Source organism: Solenopsis invicta, chromosome 12 (genome assembly GCF_016802725.1).
Source record: "Solenopsis invicta isolate M01_SB chromosome 12, UNIL_Sinv_3.0, whole genome shotgun sequence".
Classification (NCBI taxonomy): Eukaryota; Metazoa; Arthropoda; class Insecta; order Hymenoptera; family Formicidae; genus Solenopsis; species Solenopsis invicta.
The window spans coordinates 4,047,642-4,062,503 of NC_052675.1; the positions used below are offsets into that span (position 1 = coordinate 4,047,642).

The 14,862-nt window shown below is 33.3% G+C and overlaps 1 protein-coding gene across 5 annotated transcripts in view; it reads left to right on the plus strand.

The window, feature by feature from the left end:
- LOC105202145 (glutamate--cysteine ligase catalytic subunit) overlaps nucleotides 1–14,862 on the plus strand; it is a 134,138-nt gene that overhangs the window by 36,192 nt on the left and 83,084 nt on the right. For 2 of the 5 annotated variants that reach the window (XM_026139344.2, XM_039455920.1), the window contains one exon: nucleotides 593–702. The exons of 1 other annotated variant lie outside the window; for it this stretch is intronic. In XM_026139344.2, coding sequence (XP_025995129.1) covers nucleotides 593–702 — 110 coding nt within the window. Of the gene's footprint in view, nucleotides 1–592; nucleotides 703–6,976; nucleotides 7,123–12,912; nucleotides 13,156–14,862 lie in introns of those variants that run through there. 2 more of the 5 variants (XM_039455921.1, XM_026139348.2) reach the window with 2 other exon arrangements.

Genomic DNA, 14,862 nt, shown 5'->3' on the forward strand with positions numbered 1-14,862 from the left:
TTTAATTAAAACTTAAATAAAGTGAAAAAAATATATATGTACATGTATCTTTGTGTGTGCAATAAATTAAGTATGTGTGCGTGCGGGTGTTTGTGTACGCGCGCGCGCGCGCGCGCGTGCCCGCCCGGCCCCATGCATTTAGTATATTTTATCTTAAAAATTAAAATTGCTAAAAGGGATGGCTTTTTTTTGACAAGAAACCCTTATTATATAATAATTATAATTTGTTAATAAGTAAAATTATTAATTAAATGTATGTTTTCTGTTTCTAATCAATTTTTATATGTTTTAAATTAATAAAAAAATATCTTAGAGAAAACGTTTTTTTTGTCTCAGAAATTCTAGAAATGTTCTTGAATTTCTTAACCTTGTTTCACTTGACAGACATCTTGAGAAATAGATAAAAATGTCTAGTTCTTCTAATTTGTTTATTTTCTATTTTTTTATTAGAGTAATATATGTCTTATAACTAGAATATTGTTTTTTTTTTATAATTTAATCGAACCACATTCTGTTATTTTTTCAATATGTACATTAATATTTAATAAGTATGTTGGCATTTTGTTGATATAGTGCAATTATTTTTATACAGGTAGAATATATACTTGTACAATTTGATGACGATGCAAAAACTGCAAAGCTTAGTTTAAGAGCTATGGAGATATTAAGAATCTTAAATGAGAAAGAAAATGAAGATCCAGAGTAAGTCAAAGTTACATATATACTAATAATACAATACTTCTGTATACATTATAATACGAGGTGTGATCAAAAAGTAAGGTGACTTTTTGAATTTCGCGCGCTCTGTACACTCTAATTTCAAATTTTTTTTGGGGGGGTTGGTACACTCGTCACGATCATATGTTCACAGTTTTGACTATATAGCATGTGTTGTTTTTATGTGAGAGGCATAAAGGTTAGACTCGTGTTTGCGTGCTCGGCGATTTTTTGCTGTTGAAAATAATGGAGCAGAGAGTTTGTATTTTTGTGTAAAAAATAGTATTAAATGTTTAAAAACTCTTGAAATGTTGACAGTGGCGTTCGGTGAGTTAACTTTGAGCAAAAAAAAATGTTTATAAATGGTATAAGTTATTCTAAGAGGGCCGAGAAAATGTTAACGATGAACCTCGCTCTGGACGCCCCAGCACGTCAAAAACCGACGAAAATGTTCAGAAAGTGAAAGAAATTGTGTTGAAAAATCGTCGAATCACGATTAGAGAAATAGCTGATGATCTTAACATATTGTTTGGCTCATGCCAATCAATTTTAATGGATGTTTTGGGTATGATACGTGTGTCAGCGAAATTCGTTCCAAAACTGCTTAATTTTGATTAGAAGCAGCGTCGCATGAACATCGCAAGACATGTTGAACGACGTCAATGATGATCCTGATCTGCTCAAAAGGGTTATAACTGATGACGAAACATGGGTATATGGTTATGACGTCGAAACCAAAGCCTAATCATCCCAGTGGAAGAGCCCAGGAGAGCCAAGACCGAAAAAGGCACGCCAAGTTCGTTCGAATGTGAAGGTTTTGCTCACAGTTTTCTTTGATTATCATGGCGTTGTGCATCAAGAATTCCTATCACAAGGTTGTAAGCAAGGAGTATTACCTTGAGGTTATGCGGCGTTTGCGTGAATCAATAAGAAAAAAACGTCCAGAAGTGTGGAAAGAAAATTCATGGATTCTGCACCATGATAATGCACCTGCGCACACGTCGTTACTAGTGAGTACTTTTTTGGCCAAAAACAATACTATCATTATGCCTCAGCCATCGTATTTACCAGACTTGGTCCCCTGCGACTTTTTCCTCTTCCCAAAATTGAAAAGGCCTATGAAAGGACGAAGATTTGCGACGATTGAGGAGATTAAGGCTGCATCGCTGGAGGAGCTCAAGGCAATACGCAAAAGTGCATTTCAGAAATGTTTTGACGACTGGAAAAAGCGCTGGCACAAATGCATTGTATCAGAGGGGGATTATTTTGAAGGGGATAACATAATTTTGGATGAATAAATGAATATTTTTTTATAAAAATGAAAAATCACCTTACTTTTTGATCACACCTCGTATTATGTAAATATAGAACACATTAGAGAAGAATATGTGTGCGTGCATGCGTGCGTGCGCGCGCGTGTATATATTGGAAGTATAAATTAGTTTGGTCCGTTTTCAAAAGATGGCTCTGACTGTTATGAATGTGTCATAGTGACATCTGATTACGGTGGTTTCAGAGAGGTTAGACATCTGTCAATAATATTCAGTACATATCGCTTAGAGTTTCATACAAAACTCCTGTTTTTTACTGTGTTGAATATGTCAACTTTTGTAGTAACAAAGCAGCATTTGCGGGAGGTTTTAATTTGTTTTGAAATAAATGCATTTTTGACTACAAAAAACGGACCGAATTAATTTATACTTCCAATATATAGGGGAGACCGGGGTTATTTGTTAGACCTTTTTTTTGTGTCTCCTGAGTCCTGTATTTATTTAAAAAAAAGAACATGGGACGGTTTGAAAGGTTGAACCTTTTTCTTTACAATGCCGGTATATATAGAACATGGAAGTGTACTTGCTTTGAAGTACATATAAAAATGTCGACCCATGCCAAAAATTACGAATAGCCCCAAGTCCGGGGTAATTTGTAACTAGTCCGGGAATATCCCGAAATTTGTGTTTCAACTTAAAAGACTGTCGAAAAGCTGTTGTTAAGACTTTCTTTCATTTATAAAAGGATATAGGTTTACAATAAACAAATGCAAACGTACACGTTTTCATGTCTTTTTATGCCATCGGTGTGACCGATTTCCTAACTTCACAAGTGTTAATCTTTAACGTTTTATAACTTTTTACTTGCTTAAAAGCGACGATTTTATATTCATATTTATGTTCTATGTATTAAAATACATAATATTATCAAGTTTGAACTAAATCAATGAAGAACTTTACCTCAATGCTTAACTTTGCTTAGCGCAGACGTTTGTAACACAGCCAAAGAGTTAGGGTTACCCAACTTAGGTTAGGCGCTGTAATTAGTATTAACGAATCGCCCCGGTGCTCAGTATTACGAATAGCCCCAACATTAACTGTGCGCATTATTGCGTATGATCGACAAAAGTAGACATCACACAGCAAAATGTAAACACGAAATGTTTCAAATACATTCAACTGGACACGATACATTTAAAGTTTTCAAAAAAAACCTTATTATTTTATTTAAATTTTAAAGAAATGCTGACTATCAAAAAATTACATTGTCGCAAAACACATTTTTCACTACTACGACATTAATATGACGCCGTTACCAACAAAACTTTATTAGCAACATCGTTACATTAGTGTTTACAGTGTTTAAAGTCATTTTTTTAATATGTACCCATAAAAAGATATTTTCAATTATTGAATTACCCCTTCTAATTGCCCCGGTCTCCCCTATATATTAAATAATGTATATTATTTAAATAAGCTTTAAAAAATATATATATTGTATATATACAGGCTGTCCTATTTTAAAAAACGCACCTCGATAATTCTTCAATGAAGCATTTTCAGTAAAAATGTTTCAGACAAAAGTTGCATAGTTTTAAGAGGGTCATAAGATGATGTCATTAATCTGACCTTGAATAGTTGCTTGAAGGTCACGTAAAGGACACCTTTAATTTTTTAAATGGGATTGCTTGCTTTTTATTATATATTTTTGTAACTTATCTCGAGACCTTTTTAAAACACTACAAGAAAGTTTATTTTTGTTAAGTACTTTTTGAGTTGTGAGGCTTGAAAGCTACGTATACTGTAACTTTGAAGCGTCACAACTCGGAAAGTACTTAACAAAAATAAACTTTTTTGTAGTGTTTTAGGAAAGTCACGAAATAAGCTATAAGAATATGCAATAACAGATACAATATTAGAGTATTGGCAGTTTCCTAATTAAAGGATATCGGTACTTCTCTAATATTCTATATTTTTATTGCATTTTTTTGTAGTCGATTTTGAGAACTTTCCAAAACACTATAAATAAGTTTATTTTTGTTAAGGACTTTCCGAGTTATGACGTTTGAAATTATAGTAGACCGTAGCTTTCAAGCCTTACAACTCGGAAAGTACTCAACAAAAATAAATTTTTTTTTGTAGTGTTTTGGAAAGGTCTCGAGATAAGCTACAAGAATAGGTAATAAAAAGTAGGCAGTCCTATTTAAAAAATTAAAGGTGTCTTTCACGTGACCTTCAAGCAACTATTCAAGGTTAAATTAATGACACCATCTTATGACCCCCTTGAAACCATGCAACTTTTGTCTGAAACATTTTTACTAAAAATGCTTTGTTGAAGAATTATTGAGGTAAGTTTTTTAAAATGAGACAACCTGTATATATTTATATATGTATATATACAGGATGTTGAAAAAAAGGGTCACATATTTTGATAGCAGGTAGTATTGATCAAAACAAGAAGAAAAGGTTTAATTAGCACGAGTCTTAAGACTAATACCTTTAAAGATTCAAGTTATTTTATTTGAGCTCTTTGTTCTTTCTTATTAGTCGTGTCATCTTTAGAATGTAATGAACAAAAGGTAGGAGAGTGGGGTATAATGGGGATATATATTTTTTAGGTGTCTTAAAAAATAAAAAATAAACAAAGAGAGATAAAGAAACACTTTTTATTTTAATATGAAACGTAATTATTTATTTTCTATAAAAAAAAAACTGAAGTAAAGAAACTGAATGTATGATAATGCATTAAAATTTTTTGTTTTTTGTAAAAAAGGAGTTTTTATTTTGTTATCATACATTCAGTTTTTTTACTTCAGTTTTTTTACGGAAGATAAATGATTACATTTCATATTAAAATAAAAATTGTTTCTTTATCTCTTTTTGTTTATTTTTTATTTTTTAAGGCACCTAGAAAAGATATTCCTATTGTACCCTACTCTCCTATACACCTTTGTTCATTATATTCTAAAAACGACTAATAAGAAAATGACAAAGAGCTCAAATAACAAAAAATAGCTTGTATCTTTGAAGATATTAGTCTTAGCACCCATGTTAATTAGACCTTTTTTTCTTGTTTTGATCAATACTACCTGCTATCAAAATATGTGACCCTTTTTTCAACACTTGTGTGTGTGTGTGTGTGTGTGTGTGTGTGCGTGTGCGTGTGCGTGTGCGTGCGTGCGTGCGTGTGTGTGTTGTGTGCGCGCGCGCGTATGTGTATACACACATCTATTAAATAAGTTTTAAAATACTAGCTTTTTTTTCTTTCACTGTTTGAGAAAATTTTAAGTAATTTTTATTTAATTTAAAACTTGGAAAAATACAAGGAAACAAATTGTAATACATAATTACGTGCTCGTTTTTCTAAATAACAAAATAAAGAAGGTCAAATGAGACGAACTTAAAGGTGTAAAAAACATAATATTTAATGTTCAAAAATATTTAAAAAGATGGTTTTGGCTTAACTTACAAGGAGAACCCACTACCAGTGTATTGCCGATTTTAATAAATTTTATGGGTGTGTAGTATTTACTCACACATTTACAGTAAAGTCATAAGTTACGAAAAATAGGCATTTTCGAGAAAATGACAAATATTTCTAGCACCTATAGTACCGTTACAACAGAACGATTGTCGAGTTAACGGCGTAGCATTCGGCGATAGAATGTTGAATGCTTGGATCCCAAGTTCGATTCTCTCGACCTCTTTCATTTAAATCTTATATTTTTAAAGGTAAATATATCGAATAGGGGAGGCTGCTCCGATGACCTTGACCTTGACATATGTTGTCAAGGTCATGACCCTGAGTAACGCCCAACAAGTTTTAGCCGTCGCTCGCCCTTGGTTAAAAAGTTATAATCATAAAAGTGTATTAAAATTAAGAGCGAGAACTACACATATACTCACATATATCCACATATATTCACATATACACATAAAAATGTAGTACCGAGAACGCGTGGGCGGAGAGGGGCTCCGCCCCTCCCCCTGCACCTCCTCCCCTTATTTTTCCTAACTCAACCTAATTCCTAATTCTATTTTAGTTTAATTTTAAATCTAATATTGTAACGTGGTCAATTGGATATCCTTGGCCAAGTTACAACTAAAATAAGGTTAGGTTAAGTTAGGTTAGAAAAAATACAGCGGATGGTGCAGGGGGCGGGGCGGAGCCCCTCTCCCGCCCACGCGTTCTCTGTACTACATGTAAATATTTGAGTTTTTCAGAGTTTTTTTACCAACTTTAGTTTTATACACGTATTGAGTATCCGACTACAACAAAACACAAAGAATATTGTCAAAGTACGTATGAAACGGGCCATCGACGTTCCACGCGGAATGAAGCTGATCTTACAAGCTATTAGTACTGTTCCACGCAGTGTGCGTGTGCGTGTGCATGTGCGCGCGTAACCTAACCCATTGTTTAAAATCTAATATTATTATAAATTTCGACAACATAGGGGTAGGTTGGGTTAAAAAAAATACGGGGCGGGGGTGCAGGGGGAGGGGCGGAGCCCCTCCCCCGCCCACGCGTTCTCTGTACCATATTTTTATATGTATATGTGAGTATATGTGTAGTTATCGCTTTTAATTTTTGTAAACTTTTTATGATTATAACTTTTTAACGAAGGGCGAGCGACGGCTAAAACTTGTTGGGCGTTACTAAGGGTCATGACCTTGACAACAGATGTCAAGGTCATCGGGGCAGCTTCCCTTATTTGATATATTTACCTTTTTAAATTGTTACACATAATTTTTAAACCGTTTCTAAATATTTAATATAAAATGTTTTTTGTAAGTCAAGGAATTTGAAAATGCTTTTATATTATTAAAAGTTAAATTTTTTCATGAACACATAAAAATATATTTGTAATAAAAATATACAATGACTGTTTTAAGAACGTCAAAATAAATATTTCTACAGGGTGTCCCAGAGCAATGTATACATATTATCATGATGAGGTAGAAGAGATCGAGATAAATCAAAAAGTCTAATACTATTTTGCGATATTTGCAATAACTTTTGAGTGATAAAATATTAAAGTTGGCCAAATAAGAGCGCGCGAAGAGACAAGCGGTTGTTCGCCTGAGCCGTAGGACCACCCACCGCGGCCCGACTGTAGGCGACGCCGCGACGGTAAGTGGCGCGCCGCGAGGGGAAGGATAGCTTGGCACCGCACCGCTCCTTCATGTCCTCGCTCCCGGAGGTAGGCAATAATTTTTTTTTTTATGAGTTTTATTTATGTTTATTTTTATGATATTGATATAGTATGCAAATTTTTGAAATAAAACATTTAATTTAATATTACATTCTAAACATTAATTTAAATTTAATTTTAAGGGAATTTTAATTCAAGTAATACTTGAAATAATAAATAAGTAATAATAATAATATAGATACGTTGCTTTTGTATGTTATTCATTACAAATAACTTATTATTATTTATTTATTATTTCAAATATTACTTGAATTAAAATTCCTTTAAAATTAAATTTAAACTAATGTTTAGAATGTAATATTAAATAAAATTTTTTATTTAAAAAATTTGCATACTATATCAATATCATCAAAATAAATAAACATAAACAAAAACGCTCATTAAAAATATATATATTACCCACCTCCGGGAACAAACCCGAATCTTATGATTGTGAAGCAAGCACTTAATTTACGGAGCCGACTATACTGGTTGGGAGAACTGTTACCGGGAAGGCTCATATGGCGCGCCGCGGTCAATTTTCACAAATTTGATATTTCGAAACTAAGGCCTATTCGATCAAACGCCAGGAGACATAAACTTTTTTTTTGTCTCCAGAATAACTAACAAAATTGGAATCAAAATCTCAGGGTGACTCACCTGATCCTCCCCTTGTAAGTCAAATCTCGATCGGATTTATGTGGAATGAAAGATTGTACTTATGCTATTTACAATACTTTGCACTGAAGATGATTCACAACTAGGATCGAAACGTTTGCGTAATTATATTGTACGCTATGTAATATTTGTTTGCTAATTACATTTTACACACGAACATCTTGTGTTGGCTCTATCGGCATTTATTAGTATTCTGATAAAATAATCAATTTCCTAAATTTGACTTTGATATTATTGTTTGTTACTTTTAATTGGTCTGTTGAATTAGATGTTTTTATAATTGAAATTTTATGTTATTTAATTTTTACATTTACGATTGAAAAAAACTAAATAAGGTTAAAACATGTATCGTGATTTAGGTATATATTTTTTTGTTTAAAATATACCTTATATTTAATTATATTTTATAATATAATTAAAATTTGTTTTATTGCTTGTTATAAATATATTCAATCTAATTGTATTAATTTACACACTTACAAGGAAAGCCCTTGACTTATGGGTCACCAATTTTATAATAATAAAATTTTATGTGTGTAGTGTTCAGTCATTTACTGCAAACCATAAGTTGTGATATTTTTGAGAAAATGACGATTAAATATTTTCAGCACCTATAGTACCGTTACAGAAGAACGATTGTTGAGTCAGCGGCGTAGCGTCCGGCGTTAGGAAAATTGTCATACCTACAACGGTTTCCGAGTAAAACGGTTTTGTTATCTAGACCTTATAAAAAAAGCTTAAAGCTGTAACGATGCTACAAGTGTTGGAAATAATTAAGCGTCATTTTTTCAAGAATGCCTGAATATCGCAACTTACGTTTTTATTATAGTAAATGTGTCAGTGAATACTACACACTCATAAAATTTTATTAAAATCAGTGATCTGTTGGTCGAGGACTTCCCTTGTTAGTATTATGTTACTGAGAATAGAAAGAAATTTGAAGAAGTTAAACAACGATTAGATTCATGTTGATGTATTAAGATATGCTGTGATATGTTGGTTTTAAAATATTGTTGTTTGTTATCCAGTAAATCGGTTAAATAATAACATCTATAGTTATATGTTAATTTTTTTCTTTAAAAACGAAATTCATTCATGTAAAAAAATGTTATTTGATTTTCCATATGTTCTGCGACTATGATGCACAGTATAAAACGATAAAAAGTTAAAAGTATTACATACACATGTATGTAAAAAGTATCAACTCAATATTGGAGCGTAACAAATTAAAAAAATGCAATAATGTACTCAGTTGATTGGATTATATGAGAGAAATGTGTAACACAGATTTAACAATATTTTATGCTGTTACGAATGTTAAAGGTCAATGAATCAAACTTGTAAGCTGTTTATATAAATATGCTACTATGTTACATTTATATAACTGTTAATTATAATTTTTTGCTTAACTGTAATTATTTTATAACGAGCATTGTATAACTGTTGAACTGTTACATTGTTGAGAAAATTAAAACAGTTATATATCTGTAACTTTGTGTTTTCTGGATAACTGTATGTCAAATATTAGATGACACTAAAAAATTTATTGGAAAATATGTTGAGTAAACAGAAATATGAATTTATCAAGGTGTTCAATATTTTTTTGTGATTTGATGCTATTTCTTTATTCTTTAATGTGCAAAATTTTGGAAACTAATCTTTTATTATAATTTGATTCTGAATCGAGGATCGTGATGTTATTCTAGTCAAATGCATGTTTATGTTTAATATGTTCCGAAATATTACTGATTGTGAGTATTTTAACTCATCCATCTTTTTATTAGAGAAAAAGGTGATATTATGCACACCCATTTACATTTTATTTAATAACTTTGTTAATAATTATTTTATAGGTGACAGTAGGGATATATCGAACTGTGCTCCAAATAGAATCTTTTGTATTTAAATGAATACAGTTGTTCAGAACTGTAATCGTGATACAGTATCTCCATATTCAATTTATAATAATCGAAACACATTTGTAAGTTTAACAGTAAAACTCTTAAATTATTGTGTAATTAAAGTTTATAACGTGACTATATTTCATTTGATAATCATCTTATGGATACTCTTTGTTTTATCAAGTCAAGCAGTATATAACTTGTGAGTTTGAATATTCTGTTCCGTTAATTTCACGTTGGAAAATTAGAAGACACGAAACTTTGACACTAGCAATTGCTCGATCATAATAGTTGCGTTAATTTTCGACACTAACACGTTTTTCTTACTGTAGTTACGAGTAAAGGCAAGTTGATGGTTATCAGGCTGCAAAATATTGATTTGATCGGCACGAGCTTTTGCCCGTTCAAATCCGTCGTAACAACATTCAATAAACAGATTCGGGCCAATGCGTAAGCTTCTTGCAAAAGATCGCTTCCCCTGACTATCTTTTGGCAAATGACCGATTCGGAGTTTGAACGGTTTACCGGATTATTTAAAAATCAGATTAACTGAGCGACAAGATCTCAGCACTTTATATTCAGAGCAAACCGAATGCAATTCACGGTGCACGGCGGTCTAGGAAACCCGCAATTCCAACTCGATTGAGATATTAATTGATGAAACAGAAACATTAATCAGTGTATGAAGACTCGAACTAAAATTAACGGTCAAGTTGAAACGTTAAAATCTATGCGTGCTTTACTCAACCGACCGTTCTCCCGCTCATTCCTGCTTTTATTCTTGATTGACGATCAGCTGGGTAATTGACTGATTTTCATCGCTCGTGCTTATTGCCGTGTTTCGGTCACCCGTCGCACGCATTCAGTGCCGTTGCCGGTAGGAATGTTCGACGACTTTTGATAACCGTGTGACTCACTCGCACTTTCTGAGAGAAGCCGGTGTCAAAGTTTGCATACTGATGGTCTCAGGACACGCGCTAACAACGACGCAGCGCAACAAGCATATTTGCTTGCCATTTATAATATAAAAGTCCTTATAAGACATCAAATATGTTACAGCAATTTGACAGTTCTCTATCATAACATTCATAAAATAGACCTGAATGTGTATTTTTAGCCATCGTGTATAAAAATTTTTTAAAATAGAAAGTTCTTGTAAAAAGATGTAAATCACTATACAAAAAAATGTAAAAATTTTGAAAGGTAATTGATTTAAGATAACTAAGAAGTGTAGAATTCAAAAATATCAAGCGTTTTGTGATTATTTTTGCGGTTTATTGTAAAATTTATTCTAAAGTTCAAAGGGATTTGTGTCCAAATCGGACTTTTACATCAGAATTGCAACCTGATCATAGCATTGATAATCGACCAACCATATCTGGTCTTAGAAATATTAAATCAGTAAAATATTATGGATTATCAGAATAATTAAATTTTATTGATTTTAACTCTAATTATATAAAATGTCATTTTTTTCTAAATAAAATTTTCATTTTTGACTGTCAAATGGCTTGTTTTTATTCAATACTAAAATACAATATATTAAAATCTTTTAAAACTCTATTTAAAAATCAACAAAAATAGGAGTATCCGATTTGGGTCGGGGGATAGTCCAATTTGGAACCAATGATATACTGGTGATTCCAAATCGGATTGGAACAAGCGTTTTTATATTTTCCTTTATAGTTTAACACAGGTGAGAGATACATCAAAATGGTCTGAGGCAAAAATGAAGGGAATTAAATTATCTTTATAATGGCACTTTTAGTTTTACGATTGAACTTTTTTGCGTTTTATAGAGAGCAAAAACTATGAAATGGATCTGATTTAATTTACTTTTCCCTATGAAATTTGAACGATTATATTCACAGTTGTTTAATAGATAAATATGATAGTAAAATATGATGATACTACGTAGTGGGTGGAAGAAAAACGGATAGTAATACAAGTCGTCACAAATTAAAAAAATCGGTTTTGTTTAAAAAACACATAATATTTTGTTACAAAATTATATATTTTTTAAAAATACATTAGAAAGACTTGCGATATAATTGCAAAGTTTCAAGATAAAGGTAAATGCTGACTTAGAGCCTGATCACACGATACGGTATTTTACCGAATCGATTGTTTTGTCGGATGGGTCCAACCGGACTGCTGTGTTCATACGATTTACAAGATTTGCTGTTTTTGATAGTTTTGTCTTATTCGATAGTTTCATTATACACCCGTTTTCTCATATTTTGACTATTATATCAGCTTTCCGACGAGATGGATCAATAGATTATCATAAATGGAAATACATTGTGATAATCTATTGATATTATTGCTATAGTTATAAAAAGCAAGTAAATAGAAGATATTGGTTGCATCTTATTATACGTGAAAGATCGCGTATAATAGCATTGAGCTACGGGGTTGCTGCGCTCTACCGTAGCGTCTATGCGTTTACGCGTCTTTTGCATAGATGATACGGTAAAGAAAATCGTATCGTCTGAACGCGTTCATTACAGTATACACGCCACTGACAATTTGACAATTTTACCAAATACGGCATACGGTTTTCAATGACAAAACCGAATGTTATTTTTGATTGAATCGTTGATTTTACCGTATACTGTTGGCAATCGTATCGTGTGAACGCGCACATATAAAATGTATTGCCACTGGCAGGACACGGCAGAAAACCGATCCGGCAAAATAACAGATTCAGTTGGAACTGTATCGTGTGAACGGGCTCTTAGGGGAACCCGCGAGATGCGGGTTACCGATTTTAATAAAATTTTATGAGTGCAATAGGGATGGGCGATTTTCCAACGGGCGTTCTTACGTGTAACGCGGTCAGCGGCGCGGTTACGGTCGCAAAATTCTTAATAAATCTGCCATACCATGAAGCGATACCCAGAAATTGACATATTTGTTGCATAGTTTGTGGAGTTGGCTAATTGATGATTATGCTTGTTTTTTTCGGGGTCGGTTTTTGTGCTCTCGCGATCAATCGTGTGCCCTATTTGAATCAATTTACGCAAAAGTGGTATTTATCCAGAGTTACCCATTTAATCGGAGTCGCGTGTTTTTTAATCGGTGGAAGACCTCCCTCAATGTTTCCAGGTGTTTATCAAAGTTACGGTTGATTACGATGATGTTATCTAGGTACATGAACACGTTTGGTTCTCGTTCGGGACTCAACACGGTATTCAGCAGACGCTGGTTGGCGCGGAATGCAACCCGAAGGACATGACGCGGAACTGCATCAGTCCGCGTCCCGGCACGTTAAAGGCTGTTATTGGGCGGCTATCGGGTGATAATTGCACTTGCCAGTATCCGTTTTTGCTAGATCCAGTGTCGTGAGATATCGGGCCCCTCGCAGTTTATCTAACGTCGCCGCGATTTGAGGTAAGAAATACGCATCGCGTTCCGTCGTTAACCTTGCGGAAATTGATACAAAAGCGTAGCTTTTTTTGCACAATCACAATTGGCGAGCTCCATGCGACGGTTCAATTCGCGTAACACCTCATTGATCTCTTTGTTGATAATGGCCTGTGTTGCCGGATTTTGGGGACGGTATTGTTGTTTGATTGGTGCGCTATTCTTTACGCGGATTTCGTATTATATGCGGTCGGTCGGCTTACTTACGGTCTCGAATAAGAGTATTTCTTCCGTAAGAAAAACCTTTAGGCGCGCGTTTTTTTCAGGTTGCCCCTTTTTGGTGGCTACCGGCTGTATTGCATACGCGGGTTTCAGACCTTTTTCTTGTCGGATTGCCGGCGGGAAAATTGTGATTTGCGCCCGGGCCATAAGATTGATGCCGAACAGTAGGTCGATACTACAATAAAGCTTCGTAACATATGAATTCGTGACGGAAGTTGCATCTAGGCAACGCGATTAGCAGAGTCATGTAGCCTCCGACGGGGACGCCAGAGCCATCGGCTAGGTGTACTTGTCTGGTGGCTGGCAGAATCTTGAATCATTGTGTTTGCAATTGGTTGGCGGTGTTGGTGCTTATAAATGACGCCTCGGAGTCAGAATTCTGTAGGGTTACAAGTTCCGTACGTCCAATCACGAGGAATGCGTCCGCGGAATGAATTTTATTTGGAGGATCGGGAGTCGTTTGCGGCCTCCCCGGTCTCGTTCGCGTTTCCCGGTGGCGAGTGACAGTCTCTGGTATACACCAGAGTTGGGAACGTTACCTTAAAAAAGTTACGCGTTATCGTTACCGTTACTTTTCTTAAAAAGTGATTTGTTACCTGTTACTCGTTACTGATTTCATAAAGTAACGCGTTACCATTACCGTTACTTTGTAATTAACGATTCGTTACTTTTTCCTTATTTTTTTGTAATGCTAAAGTATTAAGTTAATAGATTTTAAAATTATAGTATTTAATAATTAATATTGTATGTAATAATAAATATTAAAACTTTAAATTCTGTAAACTTATATATAATTGTATAAAACATAGTTTTTTAAATATTTATTTAACTTGTTTAACAATTTTTTGAATTCTTTATATTAATATCTTATTTACTTTGTACTATTTTTATACTACATAATATTTTTTATAGAAATTTTAAATTTCAGTATTAAAAATTGTTTTTAGATTTAAACCTCGTTACATTTTAAATCTCAGAAATAAATTAAAATTTTTTTCGCTATATATATATATTTATAACAAAAGAAATTTTAAGTTTTTATACAAAATTTGGAAAGAATTCCGTACGATTTATGTAAAAAAAATATTATCAATAATTGAATTTTTGTCAAGAAATATATGTAACATATTAAAAGTAAAAAAATTTACCGATGTTTTTTTATTCAAATCGTGTAGAGTTCTTTAATATAGAACAATGAGAAAAAAACCTATTTATTGTGTGATAAAAAAACATTCTATGTACACTTAAGAACATGATTGTTTTACTAAATTTTTTTACAATTGTGATTCACAATCATCACGTTTGAATGATTGTGATTGATTATGAATGTTCGCGAACTGAGCTCCGTTTGCTCGAGTTCGGCGGAACGAACGGCTAGTTCCGTTCCGCGAGAACGCGGGGTGTTGGCGCGAAAGAGGAGCACGGCTTCGAAGCGTGGTTGAACGGAGAGCA